General features: G+C 33.1%; 2 protein-coding genes across 2 annotated transcripts; both read left to right on the forward strand.

Moving 5' to 3' along the window:
* Positions 1-46: 46 nt before the first annotated feature.
* LOC105115483 (probable prefoldin subunit 3) lies at positions 47-4,371 on the forward strand. The gene is made up of 6 exons (XM_011012377.1): positions 47-461; positions 562-619; positions 1,272-1,343; positions 3,413-3,532; positions 3,645-3,746; positions 3,964-4,371. Exons 1-6 carry the CDS (start codon positions 319-321, stop codon positions 4,042-4,044), a joined length of 576 nt encoding a protein of 191 aa, XP_011010679.1. The 5' UTR covers positions 47-318; the 3' UTR covers positions 4,045-4,371.
* Positions 4,372-17,730: 13,359 nt separating this feature from the next.
* Positions 17,731-19,586, forward strand: LOC105115491 (probable WRKY transcription factor 48). Its single transcript, XM_011012393.1, has 3 exons — positions 17,731-18,362; positions 18,602-18,745; positions 18,929-19,586. The coding sequence occupies exons 1-3, from the start codon at positions 17,785-17,787 to the stop codon at positions 19,320-19,322; spliced, it is 1,116 nt and encodes a 371-aa protein (XP_011010695.1). The 5' UTR covers positions 17,731-17,784; the 3' UTR covers positions 19,323-19,586.
* Positions 19,587-21,372: the final 1,786 nt, after the last annotated feature.

The raw sequence follows: 21,372 nt of genomic DNA on the forward strand, positions 1-21,372 counted from the left end.
TTAAATGCGATTTAATCCAACCCTTTTACAAACATAATACCTGGATGGATTTCAATTATTTTCGAAGATATTGGAGTTAGAACCCGAAATCCCATTTGATTTGAAATGAAGGAGTTTAATGGAACCAGATATAAAGTGTGAAGAGGGTCTCAGTTGAGCAAAGGTGAAAAGTGAAGGGACTAACTAATGAGAGGTAGCCGCTGATGGCGACATCTTTACGGAAGCGCTGAAGAACCTTGGAAGCCCGTAACTATCTGTCTGTGTCTCTCTTCTTCCACTTCTAGTCCCCAAATACAGTCAGTAGTTGTGGAGAAGAAAATGGCATCGTCGTCATCAACGGCAGTGGAAACAACGACAGAGAGAAGAGGAATACCAGGAGCTCAATTCGTAGAGGATGTTGAAACCTATCTCACTCAATCTGGTCTTGATGTTAACTCTTCCCTTTCTTTTCTGCAAGAAAGGTACTCTCTTTTATCAGTGTATAATGATTTTAATGGATTTATGATATTAAATGTTTCATCTTTTTGGTGATTGGTATTGTGGGTTTTGCTTGTTCTGTAGACTACAGCAATATAAGCTGGTGGAGATGAAACTTCTGGCCCAACAAAGAGATCTTCAGGTACTTCTTTGTATTCTTTGATATGAATTGAATTCGAGTTATAGAAAACTAGAGTTTAATTTATAGGGGAATCATTCCTTATTTTTCTATGGACACTTTATGGGCATTGATGTCAAGTGCTTGACTCTTCAAATCTTTACATTATGGAAACTAGTAGAATTTGATTGTTACTGGCTAAAATGGTTCTTATAGTTCATGAATTCTTAATAGGTTGAATTTGTAGGAAAGCATTTTTAGCTTGAGTTCCCATGAAGCCGGACATGGCAGGATTGGATTGCTACATTTTTAGTATTTGGCATTCTAAGGGTTTATACCTTTTCTCTGGCTCTTATGCTTTTGGCTGGAGATAATCAAGTCCAAAACTATTATCCAAGTTGTAGCATTTTGAGTATTTGTGCACTCCTTGGATACTGACTATACAGCTGAACGTTGAATATCATAATTTTAAGCTATAAGCTATAATAATTCCTGACTGATGCTATTGGTCTTGAAACTCTTTCTTTTCTGGGGTAAATTTTGATGAGCAGAACTTAACTTGGTTAAATTGGATCACTGTGCTGAATCAAAATTGAGTTTTGATGCAACTTCACTAGTTTAATTTCCTTGGTTTGCAATAACTGTGAGTAACATCCAGTACTTGTTTTGTTGTCAGGCAAAGATTCCCGATATAGAGAAGTGCTTAGATGTGGTTGCCATTTTACAGGCTAAGAAGGGTACCGGTGAGGTTCGTTTTGTGTGCTGATCGTTTTCTAGTATGTATTGTAGCTTGCTTGCAAATATGCTCTTAACCGTGTTATGTTATGAGTTTGGGTTTAGCAGACCTCATGAATGACAACTTTTATTTTTATTTTTATGGATAATCATCCTGCTCTAGCACATGTTATTTTATAGGGTTATTGCAAAATCATCATTGTATGGTTGAATAAGGCTGTGAAGAATACTGTCATACTCTTAGTGCAGCACAGATCTTGCAGTAAATTGACATGCAGTTTGTATTAACAGGGGAATCCTTGTAATTCCTACATGCCCTCCCTCCCTCGCCTCCTCCTTGATGAATTCATAGCTGTTCGTAATTTCAAATAAAGTCATAAACAAGAGGTTGAAGTGTGCCATTGACTGCTTACCATTGCATGTTGAAAGTAATTTTGAGAAACAGGACCATCATAAGAAGGAGAAATCAGATGTGGTGGTTTAATTCTTTGTACTGGTTACAAGTCACTCAAACATGCATCTATGTTAATCTCATTTCTTGGTTTTTGCATCTTGTCTTTGATAAATGATGGTATTGTGGAACTCCTAGATGTGTTCAGTTCTTCATGCCCTTCTTTAAGTGATGAAAATGAACAAATGCAACTATCATGTAAATCATCTGCTGAAGGGCTGGCCTCTACTTTAGGGCAAGCATGCTGGAGTCTCCCTCTCTTTTGCATTAAATAAGCGAGCTTCACTTGTGTTGAAGGCTTGCTATAATAGAACGGCTTCCTCTTTTCAGATACTATCTTTCAAATCACCAACATTGTTTCTTGGATTTGCAAAGATTCTACCCTAGAGTTCATGTCAAGCCATACTACCCTTAGCTGCCTTAGTCTTGGCCCAGGTGTTCTTTATTCAATCATCATGGTCATTTCAGCTCTGTAGTCAATCCATCAGCCTAGGGAATTATGTAGAACCTCTGATCCGGGGTCCTCCTTATGAAGTTCGAACCTAGAGCATGGAAAGCCCTGGGTCAAGAGTAAGGCAATAGGTTTCAAAATTATTTAATTTGTATATTAGGTGCTGCACCATAAGTGTATGTTGACAATGATTCATCTAAAACAGTCTTACACTGTTTGAGTTGCATGCATGTTCATACTTGCAGAAGCTGTTGTTTCCTAGTTGAGTTGCTCACGGGATTTCATTCACTAAATTTACAATCTTGACCTGATCTTAAATTATCCTTCTCTGTTTAGCATATCCAAACTAGAGCTGTATTTGAAGACTATCTTCATGAATGCCATATATTTTATGCTGGTTTCTCCAGTCTTCCTGGATTAGATATGTGGCAATCCTGACATTATTTACTCTATAGCATCCAAGCTCCCATTCAGTAGACTAGAGTCTTCTTCTTCAATAATATTCCTACCCTTGTGCACTTAACTTCTATCCGTTGAAGAATTTCCAGTGGTACATTGGATGGTTTTTGCTAATTACATTCCCCTGTTTTTTAAGAACCCAACACTTGCAAGCTCATGTGCAATTGTGATTTAGAAAGGATTGTGAGCTACTTTTTAGTATTTATCAATAGATTTGCTGAGAACCTCCTGCTGTATTTTGATTGGCATTCTCCTGCTTTTTGGAGACATGCAGTATTATATTACTGCAATCCAGCCAGTTGTTTAGCTACATTTCACCAAATGATGTAGAGATTACCTTGGAACTTTTGCTACTGCCTTTGGAAATGTTACCGTTCTTTCGAAGGTGGAACTTTGGATGACTGTGACCTTGTATTGATAGAAGTAGAAATACACACGCTATACATGAAAGAAAGTGTTGACATTGTCAGCTAGTATCCGAAACATATGCCATCAACAGGATTTGAAACACATTTTTAATATATTCTGATCACATCATATCTTCTAACAGGCATTCCTAATTTGAAACTGCAATCAATTCAGATGCATATGTTGACTAGTTGTGAATTATGCAATCTTTTTTTGTTATCTGGTTGAACTTAAAGATAATGATTTTAGGTTTCTATTCTCATTTAGAGTTTATGCTAATGAGTGTTTCATTGGCTTTGTATTTTGGATGCAGCCTCTTATTGCTGATTTTGAAGTTTCTGAAGGCATATATTCTCAGGCTCGCATTGAGGATGCTGGCTCAGTCTGTTTATGGCTGGGAGCAAATGTCATGTTAGAGTATTCACGTGAAGAGGTTTGCACCTGTTCTTTTAGGTGCTTTAGAAGCTTCTTTTTTATTCCTTTTCTTTTAAAGTTTCATTAAGTTTGGATGCAAGTGTAAGATCCCTGAGAACTTTGTGGTGTAGGCAACTGCTCTTCTACAAAAGAATTTGGATAACGCTAAAGCTAGTTTAGAAGTTCTATTTGCGGATCTACAATTCCTGAGGGATCAAGTCACAATAACACAGGTATTACTAATGTAAATATAGACTTCTTTATCTTTCTTCCTGGAGTGGTGATTAATGACTGGAAGTTAAACCAATGCCATGCTTTTTACATGATTGGCATAACAACAAATAAATGTGAAGGAACTGAATTTACAGCATACTGACATGCAAAGGCTTCAGGAGGTTGACTTCTGTGAATTGTTAGTGGTTCTTGACTGTATAATCTACAATTTGACAGGTTACTATTGCTCGTGTGTATAATTGGGATGTTCACCAGAAGCGCAGAATGCGAGAAGCTGTTACTGCTGAGAAAGACTAATGAAACAGGAGTTCCACTACAGCCGGGTTTCAGAGGGAGCAAAGCATGCTTATTTGCTAGAACTATGGTATTAATCTCTCGTTTCTTATTTTGGTGAAGGTATTTTCTCTGCATACCTGGTGATGTTTTCTGCATATCTACACTTTTTGGGATTCTGGTTTCCTTTAGTTCATGCAGAAACTTTGTTATATTATTTGGATCATTTTTCTTACGTGATAGAACTTCTTGGCTTGAGCTTTAACATCTATATTCACTGAAAGCCCATTGGCTGTTTGACTGTTTTGTAAGCTTTTGGTTTCAAAAAGATGCATCTAGTTAAGTTTCATATCTCTATTGCTAAATAGTTAGATATCTGGTTTAACATTTGAAATGTTGGGTCCTTTTTGGAAATAGTGGGACCACATGAAAGTTAAATGTGAAAGAGATGTGTTGGCATAAAGTGTGCCAAATGAAGGGACGAGGGATTTAGATCACTCGGTCTTTAATAATGTCAGCATTTTTCCGAAACAGGGTTGTAGATCTGGATGTTTTCATTTATATAATAGAAAATATATATAAAAATTTTAGTAAAAAATGACACGATGGTAGCCTTGATATTTGATCAATCCATATGTTGGAAGATTCTGCAGTTTGAAGAAATCACTGGTTGTGTCCATGGAAGAAGGAAAATTGTTAAGGACAAAAAGGGTGCCAAATGAAGGGACAAGGGTCTGTACTTCACAGTTTTAAATAATTACTAGGTTCTTGTTCTATGGACTTTTTGTCCACGATCGAGGCTGGTGGGATCACACTTGTGGTTCATGTTCGACATATTTCTTAATTGCCTCACATGAATTTGAAACTTGTAATGTTAGGATGGCAGCCAGGCAGCTTTGCTCCTGATAACAGCTTACACTTTCACATATGAACCTCAACTTGTCGGTGACAGCCTACAGTTCAACGCAGAGACCAGTTCACATGTGTCTATGAGGGAGTTTGAGTTGTCTCTTTTTATCCCCTTCACACCAGAAACATTTGGGTTTAGGCACGACATAGAAATTAAGGATTATTCAGGTGTATTTTACGAGTCGTCTTTTTTTGTAGTGGTTTTCGCGCTTTGAATTTATGATCAAGGTGCATGCTATGGAAGTGTTTTACAAAGTCTCCTTAGACCAGCAGCCAACTACCTGAGAACAGCCCGCCGAAAATTCCAACTCATCGGCCCATAAAATGACGGGTTCCATAATCACACTTTAGGTGTCGGCTCAACCAAGCATCATTTAAATGTCGGCATATCCCTGTCTAAAATGTCGGCATGTCCCGGTCTAAAATGTCGGTTTAATCTGCGAAGAGGCAGCAAACTTTCAGTTTGGGTTCCTCTAATATCACCTAGCTTTCCTGTCACGTGCATGACCATTTTCCCTCCATTGCTATTAACGCCACTGCAGGACAGACACTTTTCACTTGTATACGTTTAGGAGGTTTATGCTTATTGGATCACAAGACCTTCGGCCTAGTCGATGGTAAGTCACCGAAATTGAAAAGCGAAAAGAAAGAAAGACTAGGAACATTCAGATGTAAAGATCCCTTCGACATTTTGAGATAATGAGGGAGAAAGGACACAAACCTTTCGTGTTCTATGCAATATGTGCACGGAACTTTTCAATGCAAGTACTAATCTTTCAAGGCATATGGTTTTTGTCACACTGTCATGAATCCATGACTTTTCAAAATTAAAGAGGGAAAATAAATAGAATTGCTAACTGGTAATTAAAAAAAAAACTAAAATTTTTAAAATAAATATTGGTACCAGGGACTCAAGTGTTGAGTATTGAGTTAATGTTAATTATATCGTATTTGAAGTTAATGTTAATTGTATCGTATCTTTTTTAAGGTTATTTTTTTATATGTTTTCTTTTAAATTTATTATAGCATGTTATTAATAATCTAATATTATTTCTAAGTTTATTCATGATTTATTTATTTTTTAAAATGATTTTGGTCCTTAAGAATTTGAGACTTATTGATAAGTTTGACATTACTCCCAAAAATAAAAGATTTTGACAATTTTGACTCTTTAACAAAAAAAAATAAAATTAAAAATGATGTTAATCTCTAGGAGATTTTGTTTTATTTTAGATAAAAAAAATTTAACATTAATTTCTAAAAATAGAATCTTTTTTATTTTTATTTGGACAAATCTTTTTATGTTAATCTATAAAAATAGAAGATTTCGATGATTTTTTATGAAAACTTTAATATTGACCCCTAAAAATAGGTGATTTTATTAATTTAGAAATATTTAGATGTTAATTTCTAAAAATGAAAGATTTAATGATAAGAACCTAAATTACCATATTTATGGTATGTCTAAAAAATCAGAAGACAAACATGAAACTAATTAAAACATGAAATGGAAACCCTAAGGTTGATTTTCTTATTATTCAAAGACATTCCCGCACCAAATTATGCCACACAACTTTTCATACTCAAACATTGTTAAAAAAAAAAAAGAAGAATATTATCCCTAAAGCATTTTCTCATGGATTTCACAACCATAGCAACAAAATTTCATATTTAAAAGGTATCGACTTCCAACATTGAAAATCCAAAAGTTATTTCTATGTAATAAACAAGCCAAGGAAATTGATTTCCTTAGCATAAACCCTACTGCACCTTATTTGTTGAATTTTGCAGCTAAGAAATAAGAAAGAATTCTCATTATTGACTTTTAATGACAAGCTTGACTCATATTTAACAAGCAAACCAAATAACAAAACCCTAGCTATCTCTCTCTGTTTTTTTTTTTATGGATTTTCATAACAAAAGTAGCTAAAAACCCTTTATGTCTTGTGATTGTTAATTCCCAACATTAGAAATCCAGCTTTCCTTCTCCCATATTAATTAGCATATAAATGTGAACCAACAATAACAAATTCATAACCATCCATCATACTTCAAACAAGGTCCATTTGGTAAGTCTTGCCCTAGGTAAGTTCATGGTATGCATTTTATACACTCTATTGTGCATAAACCAAGCTATCTTGCCATACAACTTAAAAACAATCAAATGAAGTGACCTGACATGACCTCCAATTGGTTGTCAAGATGAAATTTTAAAGAGAAATCCAGCAAACGTCCATGCTAATACCCAGATGAGTTGACCTTGAAATTTATAAAGGGGCCCATATATAGTTTAAGTTTAAATGAAGTGAGAATCCAGTTGCATGTAAACATAAATGGTTTGACAATCTTCAAACGTCATCTTTAGGGGGTCTATTATCTTCCTCTTCTCATGCTGACATTCTGTTTTGTTAATTTTTTTTCTTAAATAAAAATTATCATACACGAGACTGATGCTCGCTAATATAACTGTATCAAATTAAAAATTAAGCTAGATGCTGCTTCTTTCTAATCTTAATATTCAGATTTCGCTTCCAGAAAATCTGCATGAGTCACGGGTCAGATTTAATCAAAATAATTATATTTAGCCAGTTTTACTGAAATTATACTAATCAACTTGCGCAACACATGGACATCATTCGCCGGTGTCTGTAGTGCATCATGCTTATTAACTAATGGGTTTTTATTACTTGTCAAAATCAATCTCAACTCAGCATACCGGAAGTTAAACAGTGTGCCTAAACGTTATGAATCAGGAAAAACTAAGGCAAGAGATGTAGCCGAGACAACAGAAATAGCTAAAGCTTATTAGTAACAAACTAAAGACACTTTCACGACAGTAGTTTCTCCGCACAGAACTAAATCATGTAATTTTTTTGTGTTTACAATTCATGTATAGTAGATTAGAAAAAAATTATATGTTTATCTATTTGCTTTTTGAATTTTAAAAGTGTTCGAAAAAATTTAAATTGTTTTTGTATTTTTAAATTATTTTAATATGCATGTGGGAAGAAAACACGTCCACTTTCTACCATGATAAACCTTGAAGCTCAAGGCGGAGGACATTCACATTGCAGGGAATCATGGGCTTCAAGAGAGAGAGAGAGAGGGGGGGGAAGGAAGAATCACATAAGCACATATGGAGACGTGCACGCAAAACGAGACTGATTTGTCCTTACTGGGTTGTATTTAAAGCCACTTTGTCATCTAGTTTCTTTACGCGTTTAGCGGTTGCCAATAATAATAATAATAATAATAATAAGAACTAAAAATGTTGACTTTGACTTATCATCGTCATGTGAGGCCAACATGTAAACGAGTTAAAATTCAGTCTATAGGGTCTAAAGAAAAGGAAATAATTAAATTGGGTGTCAATAACATTGATAAAATACCTTTTATCAATATTGACAAAAGAAAAAGGAGATCATAGTAACTTGCAATTGCCGCAATCATCGCTAGGTGTTTTCATTTGATCACACTTGTTCTAGAATGAAAGGAATGGTTCAACTGGTTGGGTTTGGTCTCAAATTAATTTGGGACAATTATATAGTTTGCGTAATTTAGCTTGCTGGTCCTTCTACAGTATATTGGTCCAATACCACTGCTTCTGGATGATTCGGATGTAAATATTCGTCCATTCAGCCGAAGTTGTTTTCTTTTTTACTCTCCTTGTTTTTTATGTCAATATTGGATCCATTTATACATGGATCAGATTAATTTCTTAGATATCTTAGCGTGGTTTAGGTGATTAACAGGACATTGCATTATCTGACCAATTGACGATTAAATTTGGAAACGAATATATGTAAATATTCCTAACATCTTCCTTAATACCATACGTGTCGTCCAAAATAATATTGGAAATTTTATGCACGCACACACATCCTGGTTGGAAATATTATTTGGTGCCTTCGAAGGAGTACTTTTTTCCCCTTTGAGAATAACGTGTTAAACAGAACAAACAAGAGAAGGAGGCCATCAGGGCTTGGGCTCTAATGTCCAACTCTTCTGCCTTGAGCACAAAAATGGTTATATGTGTATATGAGATTTTGTTTTAATTAGGACACAAGTACAGTATAATTTAAGTTTCTCTTCATGAGCTGCTTATGTTGTTTAGATTTATGGTTGAATCTTTTAAGGTGACGGCACCCATGTTTGAGATCAGGAAAAATTAATACCCCCGAAAAGAAGAAAAATAATAATCAAGAAATGAGGCGGGAAGGGAAAATTACAGTCTACTTACGGCTAATCTGTTATGCTATTTATGCTTCTTTGTAAATGTGTCGAAGCAAAGAGCGTAGAGTTTGGGAAAACAAATTTGGACAAAATTTATTATTGGAAGAGAACTTACAAAGTGTTTCAAGTATATATGTCAGCAACAAGTTTTTCGTATGTAGATTTACATTAATTTCCAACTAAATTGCCAAGCTAAGTAACTGACTAGGTCTAAACTCCAAAAGCTTGAGGATATCAAGTTAGTGCAATTGCAATGGGTTGACTATCAAGACTACAGTCCGTCTAGGGAGAGGAGGGGGTGGGGGCACAGAGAGAGGACTGATAAAATAATATTAACCTTGTGAGTTTAGGATAAGGTCAAGTCTAAAAGCTACATAATGGCATATTCAATAAACAATTTGATCTTAATTTAATCCCATAAACATAGAGAAAAATCTACCAGGATCCTGCTTTAGCTATAAAAATATCGCGGAAAGGAATAAGTGGTTGTTCTCTACTCTCTAGAATCTAACTTTAATATATATTTCTAATTCAAAATAAGTTAGTAGAAGTTTATCACTTTCAGTTTAGTTTACAGCTGCATTAATCGATGATGTCAACCTTAATCTAGAAACAGAATTATAAAATAGGGAAAATATATAATAATTAGGAAGGAAATAACTAGACAATTATATATACATATATATAAAAGATGTCTGGCTAAATAATCAGAACTACGAATCTTTAACCATTCGATCCAAAGAAGAATCTTGAACCATATTATAAAGCACCAAAAATAATTAAATTGGTCTGAAATTACATTATGAGAATTATAGATAATTGAGTGGGACACGCACCATTAATTTTCACTTGATATATATATAACAAAGGTCTTGGATTCGGAATTTGTAAATCTCAAACCCTAAACCAGATGATGAGTTAAGGTGTAACTTGTAGACAGTTCCTTTCGATCCTCTCTTTATATGTAACTAAAAATGATTAGTTGGCCTTCTAATATGTTAAAAAGGAATCAAGTGAAACGGAACCACAAGTACAACTGATGGCAAGAAAGAAAGAAAAAAAAGAGGGGATATATATATATACATACATACTCTTTCCGAAATGCCATTGCTATTGAAACAAGACACTGACATGCAAATTATAGTTTGAAAATGAAGAGGTCGGTGACAGAATAAGGACTTGCAGATTCTTGAGGCAGTTGGGAGCTACATTCTTAATTAGAGAGACAGCCTAAAGAAAACAACTCCCAATATCGAGATAGCCTCTGATAGCTAATATTTTTTCTCTCTTAAACTTGTGTTTGAAAAAAGAGAGAGAGAATCTCAACCTTTTTTGTTATCATGCGTACCAAAAATATTTAACAATAAACAATCACCAATTCAAAAAGCTCTACGGTACCAGGGTGCATGATCTTTAGGAAAGATGATTGGGTGAGGATTGCTCAAACATGCATAAAAAATAGAAATGTTTTCACCTTCATTTTGGTCACACACCCACATACAAATGAATATATGTTATCTATTCCATGTCTTTGTTGTTCGTTTTGCAAGCTTTAGGAATTTCACTCTCATCACTTTCTGCATTACTTTGCACAATCTCCTTTTCATCCTGGCTAGCAGAATATGTTATCAAGGCATTATACGTATTAGGTTCGCTTCCACTACATCCTAGCAAAGCTAGTATTGTTAATTTGCAAGCATATATTGAAAATCTCCTAAAATTTAACAAGGGCATAAAATCTTTATTTATTTATTTGTGATTTCTTCTTTAGAAATTGCTTATTTAATAAGATCACACAAATCAGACAAACTTCTTCGGCATGTGCAATTAATAGTTCATGATCTGTTCATTATGCTGTCCTAATAACAAATTTAGACCCTACAAAGAGAGAATCGTGATTCTATAACGGCCATCCTTGCATCCTACAAACACGCAATGAAAACCTGAGCTTAAGGGTACACATACACAACTGCCACATGTTTTTACTTCCACTTCACTGTGCGCGCCTTTTTTTTCATATTATTTTTAGTTGAACAAACAGATATTCAAACGTTTGACCTTTTGAGCTCTTGACCAGTGTTTTAGATTCCTGAACAAAGACATATCTACCTTTCATGGATTACCGCGTTAGACTTTACGAAACCATGGTCAAATATTAATAATTAACATGACTCGGTATTTGATGATCAGAGGAGCTAAGTTATGTGTGATTTTGTTGCTACTTGGTGTGTGAACAAGATTTCGAAATAGGAAATAAGAACTACTCTTTGTCGGATTGCTGTGTGTAGGTTTCTCTCTTTCTTCTTCTGGTGGCACTAAATTAACGTGGCATGAATCAGTAGATTAAGAAGACCCGGCGAAGAAAGGTAGTGTATTTAATCAAGCACAAAAATGCATGGTTCACTAGTCATGAAACATTTGATTGCAAGAGAAGAAAGAAATAAAAGGAGGAAACGCTTTAGAGGGCGTGTATTGGAAGCAAACTTGAAAGAATATACGAAAACCGCGTAAATGCATGTGCTTGGACAGAAACCCTGGTTAAGAAAAGGTGGGCTTCTGATATTTAGATCTCTGACAACGTGAATTTTTCTGCATCGACAAGAAGAGAATTAAACGAACATGTCTCCTGGATTGGCTTGCATGTAACACTTCTACCTCTGGAAGATGGGGACCAAGAGCCGTGTATCGTGGCAAAATTGATATCACCGATCGAGAGGATACAATAATTTCTTTTATAACTACAACTTTGTTTCCCCTTTTTTTTAAAAAAAAAAATGAATGTCAATCAACTGTATCCCAATTAACGAAATGTTTTAATTGTGGATTTATCTTTATGGAATTGTTATCCGTAATATCCAGTTTGCACCTTGAAATGACCTCACAGCTTTTTATGTGATTCATAACATAAGGGAGCCTTAGGACGTGATGTTGGCTCCATCTTGCAGATTTAATGCACCCTGCAAAAAAAAAAAGGAAAAAGAAAAATTCAGTCCCTTCATTGAATGTAATTTGCTAATGGAATGATCAAGCAAACGACTAATGCGCGCAATTATGATATTTAATTATAACTGAAGTGATGATTCTTATATTCCAACAAGTTTCAAAAGCGATCCTTCATTCCATCTATAGAAGTAATAATGTATGAGAGTTCCAGATTAATTAGTGCATCATTTTCTGCTTTTACACTGTTATTTGATTAGTTGAGTTAACTAACTCAATATTTCAATGTGTTTTCAAACAAACAAAAAACACTCACCTTTTTACATTGAATATAGCCTTCGATAAATTTGTTACTTGATTCTCAATAAAAAAACTTCATAATTTAATTATATAACAACTAGATTCCAAGCATATTTTATTTTTATGTTTTAAAAGTGTTTTTTTAAATTATTGTTTTTTTTCTAAATAATATTTTTTATGTTTTTAGATTGTTTTGATATATTGATATTAAAAATAAATTAAAAAATAATATTATTTGAATATATTTTTAAATAAAAAGATTTTAGTTAAAAAGTAATTGGTATTAGAATACCAACATGCATTCATTTAATTACTTCATTGCAAAGAGGGAAGTAGCTTGTTAGCTGGTGGTACAACAAAGACAAGAGACCACATGGGTAATTTAACTACGTGATATTAATTCTTGTCACTGGAATAATTTTTCGGCTGCAAGATGTGTCAACTAATTAATAATTATTATTTTTTGAGGTGGACAGCCAATTAATTTGAATTAAACGGTGCGGATTGTGGTCCTTAAATTGACGGTGTTGGCTTCTCGAAAACGAGAGATGTAGGGACGTTTTTGCTGACGTGTCGATTGTGTCATCATCGCGCACTTCATGTCGGACCAAACGTGTCATAAACCTTCTTTCACACTCTAAGACGCGGTTATTTTGCTTAACCTCTTTTGTACGTGTGGAAAGTTTTCTTTACGGAGACAGCAGCCTATTACCTGATTACCCTCAATTTAATTTTCAGTATGGTGGTTCAAAATTAAATTAAATTAAATTAATAATAATAATTTAACACAGCACGGCTTCATTGTTTGGGCTCGGCCCAAATGGTGTGGCCTCCGTCTAAAATGGTTTATCTTTTATATTTTTTAGATAGTGTTTAATTATTATCCTGAATAGAATAAGATAATAAAACAGTTAAAATAAATATATATTTTGATGAAAAGATAAAAATAAAAATATAAAAATAAATATTTTTAAGATAATTTTTAAGTAAATTTGTGTACTTTCAAAATAGAAGGTATAGGAGGGGCATCCCTCTAGAAATAATATATATTATTTTTAAATTCTAAAATGTCTTAATAAAAAACTCTAAATTTCAATTTTTTCAACTAAAAAATACATGCAAGAATAAAAATAATAATTATTATAATTTTAAAATTTAACTTTGAAATTGATCTGGGGTAAAGCCCCAGTCACTGGTCGAGGCATAGGTCACAGGTTACATTGATCGAGTCAACATATGAATAAAAATGATTGGTATCATATTTTTAAAACTTGATTTAGAGGTCGAATCAGGACGAGACTTGGGTCATGAGTGAGATTGATTGTTGGGTAAAGAAAAAAATAATTATTATCATGGTTTTAAAATCAAAATTAAAAATCGACTCGGGGTAAGGCTCAAGTCACGTGCCCGAAGAGTAAACCTCAATCAAAATTTTATTTGATAAGTGAATTGTTAAATTATTAATAAAACCAAAGACTCATTCATAGACAAGTAAATAAAAATAATTAATTAATAGGAGTAAAATTGATTAATATCAATTTATAATAAAAAAAATTGAATCAAGTAAGAGATAAAAGAACAAGGTTAAAAAGGCAAATAGAGAACTTGAGGGACTATTATAAAAATAAAAATAACAAGGGATATAAATACATGAATGGCTTCCTTAGGAAGCCATTCATGGCCGGTTGGGAGGTGAGGAAAAGGAGAGGGTTTGTGCAGTTTTCTTGGTGCTGGTTTTGGAGGAAGGGATAGGGGAGGAGGAAGGTTGGTTCAAGGGCTTTTCATCTTTATTTTTCTCTGTGAACAAGTGCTATGATGCTTTGAATTATCCATTTCATGCATATGTAATGATATATTGATGACTTTTTCATTAAAAAAAGCAATATACTTGGAATTGTGTTGGATGTTTAAATTAGTGTTTTGTGATGGATTAATGTAAATATACATGAAAAAGAAATAACAATTGATGAATAACTGAAGAAATTGTTAAATATGATATATTAAATTATGAAAAAAAACTTACATGTGATTAATTATAGATTAATTATAAAGATAGATGTGTTAATTAAAATAAAAGGGTAATTAGATATGGATTTATTTAGAAAAAACTTGAATGGATTTTTTATTTTGGCTAAGATCATAAACGACCATGAAGAGGGGTTAAGGGATAATGAAGAAATTGTTTGAGTTATGATATAATTGAGTGGAAAATATATTATTTAGATAATGTTATTTACTTAAGAGAATAAAAATGATAAAATAAAGGAAAGAGAGATGAAGGGGGAAAATTCATAAAATGAAGAATTATATATGATTCTAAAATGAAATTAATTTAATGATACAAAGGAAATTACTAGAGAGTCGCTAACGTTGAAAACTATAGAGCAATATACAGGCAAAGCTCGGGTCAACCTAAGTCAATCTAAGTTAATATAAAAATAAAAGTTATTATTATTATAATTTTAATATCAAATTCGAGATAGGGAAAAATTTAGGTCAATACAGATTAACCCGAATCAATATATAAATAAAAATAGTTATTATTGTAATTTTAAAACCTGACTCAGGAGTTGACCTAAGACAAGATTTAGGTCACAAGTCTGGAGAGTCAACCTGGTTGATCTAATATTTTTGAAAACAATAATTAAATTAACCTTGTTTTGACCAAATTTTTTTTTTCAAACAATGAATTTTTAACTCGTAGTTTATCCAATGTTGACTTAGATTTTTTACTAGGTCAAGTTGAGTCAATCATTTCTTTATTTTTTGTATCAAACTCAGACCAGTCTAAGACTTAAAATACATATTAAGATTAAAATAAAATTGTTTAAATATATAAGTTTGACAATAATACATATTAAAATTAAAATGTATTTTTTTATATTTTATTTTATTTTATCTTATCTACCATAACTAAATAGGACATGGAGATAATCACTTTTTTTACATACCATTATCAAATATAATTTTATCTTTACTTTCTTTTTTATCTTATTTTCTTTGTTTTCATTATCTGTCTCAATTATATTGAGAGAATAACCAAATACTATCTTATTAACACAAATTTTAAAGTATTTTTGAGTGTCAGGAGGTAGGATGCAATATTGTCTGCCACCCCCACACAATATTTTTTAAGATTAATTGATATATTCTACCAAAACATATTTTTTTAGTCAATGATTGAAAGTACAATTATTTTTTATGCAAATTAAATGCTTCTTTCTCAACATATTACTAACATTTATTGTAATTAATGATGCTGTCAAACATTATTATCAATAATAGATATTACTATTTAAAATTACTTATCATATTTGAGTTGAATTAACATGTTCGAGTTGATAAATATTTAGATCACCAAGTTAAGAAACAAGTTCACATACTTAATATTTTCCCTTCAACAATTAATTCTATGGATAATTTATTAAGTAAACTTAAATATAAAATCATTTAAGAGTATATTTGATATTTGATAGTGTGGTTATGGTTATTTTTAAATAATTTTTCTTATTAAAATATATATAAATAATATTTTTTTATTTTTTAAAAATTATTTTTGATATTAGCACATCAAAACAATCCAAAACATATTAAATTTTAATAAAAAATAATTTTTTTTAAAACACGGTACATTAATACTTATTTTACAAGAATTTATTTTTTAGGCGAACATTCACTGTCATTTAAGCCCAACAATTAAACCCACCTTCGTTTAGACTGTGAAAATCCAATTTATATATGAAGTTTTTCCAGCTTCATCGTACTCCATAAGTATCATATTTATATGATTAATTGTTATGAGAAATATGAAATCACTAGTAAAAAAAAAAAACAAAAGAAACCCGCGTAAGAATTATTCGGATTCTAGATATTCTAGAAATACGAGTAAGAAGTAAATTAAAGTACAATTAACTTGTCCCTTATGATTGATTGATGCCAAGCAATATTTTTTTTGGAGATGCATAATTATAAATTTAAATGTAAAATTATAAAGTACTGATTTTCAATAAAATAAAATAAAATAAAATACACACGAAAGAGAAAAGCCTCGAAAGGTCAATAATAATTTTATCGGTTAAATACATAGTCAGTCGATTTTAAATTTTCTTATTTTTATGTATTTTCAGCCTTTATTGTGAGGTCGATAGGGTATAAATGCAACATACTTATATAAATACATGGGCTAGTTTTCTTATATATATATAAAAAAAGGTTGAGTAGAGTAAATCGATCCAACTTTATAAACCTATCTGAATTTATTATCCTATTTATTATCTTTTAATAAAACTTTCTATAATTTTTAATGCAACGCATACGTAGTCTAATTAGATTTAGTTGGAATTAAAATTAGTTTGAATGCTCAATAGTTGACAAAATAACTGTTACATTTAAAATAAAAATAGAAAAAAACCATCACGATTCACCTATTTTCCAAGGCTGTAGATGGTTTGAACTTATTGCACCAGTTTTTGTAGGTAATATGTTGTGTGTGTGTGTGTGTGAGAGAGAGAGATAAAGACTAATTGAATGGTTGAAATATATTGAACATGTGTTGCCAAGAACTTCCTATATCAATGTCATGGAAAGAAAAATTAGAAGTGATATGTCAAGGATGAGGTCTCCATCGGTCTATTCAAAATTTAAGTTTTTTGAAAGTAAAGCTCCCGAAACAAATCTTAAGAACCCCCTGAATTTGAATGTGTTGAGCCTTCTGGAGCATAACGGGAATGTATATCTGGAAGATATTAAACTTAATTACCCCCCGAATTTTCAAGCTTCGACTAAAATCTGGCAATGTTAAGAAATATTAGAAGATGGTTTTATATTTTGCTGGCAATTACAAGCTTAATGGTCGACAGTGTAAATGTAATTAAAGCCAAATTTCATGGATGTTCATGTAATTTGAAGAACAAAATGCATAGAGGAAGGGGGCAAAAAGACAAGGGATATCGAAGTAACTTCACAGGTAATCAGATGTCAACTTCACATGAAATTAAAAAAAGTTAAATTGTCGTCCTTTTTTTAAAAAAAAAAACAAAAGTAAGGGAAGGGAGCCGCAGCCGCGAGAGAGAGAGAGAGAGATAAAACGAATGGGAAGAGAGATCACCTGCACACGAACTATCTAAAACTTTTGCTCTAGATCAAAATCCACGTGTACGCAAAAAGTCTATATCCACGCAACCGGTGAAACCAGTGGACCCGATTGCGGTCCAGCAGCAGTAAATGCCAAACAGCGTCCGCGGACCAGCACACAAAATTACCGGCAAGTGACGGTCACCACAACAATGGGAAACCTCAATAATCTAAGCTGTTAAACACGCCGAGAAGAAAGTCCATTCTCACACACTCACAATGCTTTTATTTTATTTTTAATTTTTGAGAATGAATGAAATGAAGGAGAATAATAATATTAGTAGCGTGTGCACAAATTCCATGGAGAAAAGAGAAGGGAAGAAAGAGCTAACAAGAACAACAATATTAAAGACAGAGAATTTCACTATGGCAAATTCTTCCTTCATTACACCACCAGCAACAACAAGTGATATTGATCAGATGCCCAGTGTTTTTGCCTTATCAACAACAGCAACACCACCACCACCACCACCACCACTAAATAGCATCTTTGACATGATGCCATGTGATATTATTGGTGGTGATCAAAAGGCTGGGTCTTTAGGATTTATAGATTTGCTTGATATCAACCAAGATTTTGGTACCGCTGCTTCTTTATTCGATTGGTTTGCTCAAAATCCGATTGTGGGGTCTCAGCAGCAACAAACTTTCGTCCCATCACCGGCATCAACTCTACCGGAAACATCAGAGGTTTTGAATAACCCAGCAACTCCAAATTCATCAGCTTCTATCTCTTCCTCTTCGAATGAAGCAGGAAACGATGCCTTCCAACAAGTTAAAACTGGAGATCAAGAAGAAAAGCACGATCACGACAAGACCAAGAAACAGTAATTTTCTCTTTTCATTTTGCACTATTATATAATATTAGTATTGTTTTTTTGCTTTATTATCTTGTTTGTTACTGTGAGTTTCTTGTTTTAGACTGAAATATGAAAGAAGGGAGTGGTGGGTGATCTGCTGAGAGGAAAATGAAATAAAAGAAGTGTTTTTTTACCTGTTCTGTTTTGTGCAATTTTATGGGTTTTTTTTCAAGTACTGAAAGTGTAGTAATGTGTTGTTGGTTCAGGTTGAAACCGAAAAAGAAGAACCAAAAAAGGCAAAGAGAGCCGAGATTTGCTTTCATGACAAAGAGTGAAGTCGATCACCTAGATGACGGGTTTAGGTGGAGGAAGTACGGCCAAAAAGCTGTGAAAAACAGCCCCTATCCAAGGTATATCATTAGAATCCCATCTTGGTCTTCTTTATGACAGCAATGATCTCTTCTGAAGGATGAGGATACACAAAATCTTGTAACTTGTGTAGCAAGAAGTAGCATATATGCAACCCCCCTCTTTTTGGGTGGTGATGATGATACATACACAAAAAGTTTGTTAATTTATTGCTTTTCTTGCAGGAGTTATTATCGTTGCACTAGTGCAGGATGTGGTGTGAAGAAGAGAGTGGAGAGATCATCTGATGATTCATCTATAGTTGTTACAACATACGAAGGTCAACACATACATCCAAGCCCAATAACTCCTAGAGGAAGTGTTGGAATTTTGGCCGACTCAACTGGTTTTGGTGCTGCAACATCATCTTTTGTTATTCCACAAACTCAGTATCAACAACATGCCTACATGTATAGCTCATCACCTTCTTTGAACATTACCACAAGTAATACTAGTTTTAGTCCCACCTTTTCTTTTCACCAGAGAAGGTCGGATAGTCCATCTTCTTTGCTTAGAGACCATGGCCTTCTTCAGGATATTGTGCCCTCCCAGATGAGGAAGGAGCCTAAAGAGGAGTAGAAATATTTCCTATTAGATATCGGTATGTATTTGATCTCTAACTTACTTGTGGGGTTCTGTATTTGTAGAAGATCCCAGTTTACATTCTTCATGATACAGAACTTTATTGATGTTGGAAAATGACTACCCTTGTAGCTTTTGCGGGAGAAGACTAGTTAATCTCTTGATTTCTTTTGTTGTATTCTTTGTATCCAGAGATTATTACATTACGGAGATGTTGGGTGTTGTGTCATCGTTGTTCTTTTAAGCTATTCAATCTCCTTATATTCTTCCAGCACTCGCTAATTCTTATTTTCATACCTCCTCTTCTGATTTGATTGGTTCATTTGCATTGATATTAGGAAAGGCTATATCATTAATACTGTCAGGAAAACTAGGGTTATGGTTTTTAACATTTAACGAAGATGGTTTGAGCTTTTTTTTCATAACACTTTTGTCTGTATTAAATCCTAGGCTTCTTGTGAAATGAGAAACCGAGGATGAACTTGGGAACTTGATATACGTACGGGGTGCCCTATAAGGATAAAGATGGACAGTTTGTGAAAATTATGTGTACAGAGTTTATTGCATAACATGCATGGGACGGGTGCAAAGTGTAGCAACTTGACAGTCGACACCAATAGTACTCTTTGATGAGTTAATTATAACCATTTCCCCCCTCAAGTTATATACAGATGGAAATGAGTCATTGACTGGTAACGTGTACATATTTTGGCAAGGGAATGGTCTGTGTGTGGTTCTTGATTATTGAAGGGATGGTGAAAGATTTTGGTAGGGATATATAGGTTGCTTTAAGCATTGTCGAAGATGCACTCTTGGCTTCCATATTTAGAAGAACTTTTGGGGTTGTGAAGTCTTGTCCATGATGCACTGTCTTCGCTAGCTAGGAGTGTGTGGATGGATTTCATATGCATGCCATGCTTCAATTACTACTTACAGCCATACATGATTCAGTAGCGGCCTTCTTTTATAGATATCGATGGGTGTAGGAGAAATTAATAGAATTGGTTGAAAGGCCATCTTCAACTTTTATATAAATCATCTCTTAGCTTTATATATATGATCCGATGCTTTAGAAATCACATAGGAAACATGCTAAGCATAGCCCCCACTAGCATATGTATATATACACTCCGCATTTATCACCTATTCATGTGTACACTAACGAAACTTGAATGTATATTTTCGGGTCCAAAACTTGAATTCAACATGTGAGCATGCACCAAGAAGATTGCATGTATGTAAGTAAATACATGCACGGCTAAAATTAGGTTCATATATCGCTTATTAATATAATGTTGTTCGAGAAAAAAGAAATTTGCTTATGACGCGCTTTTGCAGTTGTTTATTATAAGTTAGTGGAGAAAATATTCAAATCTCGTGCGTTCCAAAATGCCATTGCTTCTTGATATTAGTAGCTGGACGTATATTGTTGAAAACTTGTAAAAGTAAGGATAAGGTGCTGTAGTCGCGTAATGATTATTTTCCTAAAATGTCCAGTCACCCTTAATTTCTTGATTAAGCCCTTGCTTAGTCTTCTGAAGATTTCAAATAAGCAACAGCTTTCAATTCCACGAAAAATGTAGCCGAAACAATCTATGATGTGAATAAAATAAAAATCCTCAAACCTAAGTATATATTTCAATAATATGATAGAAAAAATTACACGCTGACTATTTATATAAAGATTTAAAACCTGCCTAACAAAAGAAAAATCTAAAGTTGAGTAGAAAAAATAATTAAAATTAGAAATCAACTACAAAAATAACAAAAAGCAACAATTTCTAAGTCAGGTTTTTTATAGAATTGATTATATAGAATTATCTGGTAAAATGTTAAAATGATCCAACAAACAAATTTAAAATTAAAGATGTTCTTATAATTAGGCTTTAACATATATAAAGTTGTACGTTTTTTTAATGAGCTTAAACTTATCTACTTGGTACAAAAACATATTCGCAACTCGTTACACAACCAACCTACGAACATCTAATTCTTAATTATTATTTTTTGTTTGCCAAGATATTTCTTAATTTTTGAATATCAGGAT

This window comes from Populus euphratica, unplaced genomic scaffold (assembly GCF_000495115.2).
Source record: "Populus euphratica unplaced genomic scaffold, PopEup_1.0 scaffold5.1, whole genome shotgun sequence".
Taxonomy (NCBI): Eukaryota; Viridiplantae; Streptophyta; class Magnoliopsida; order Malpighiales; family Salicaceae; genus Populus; species Populus euphratica.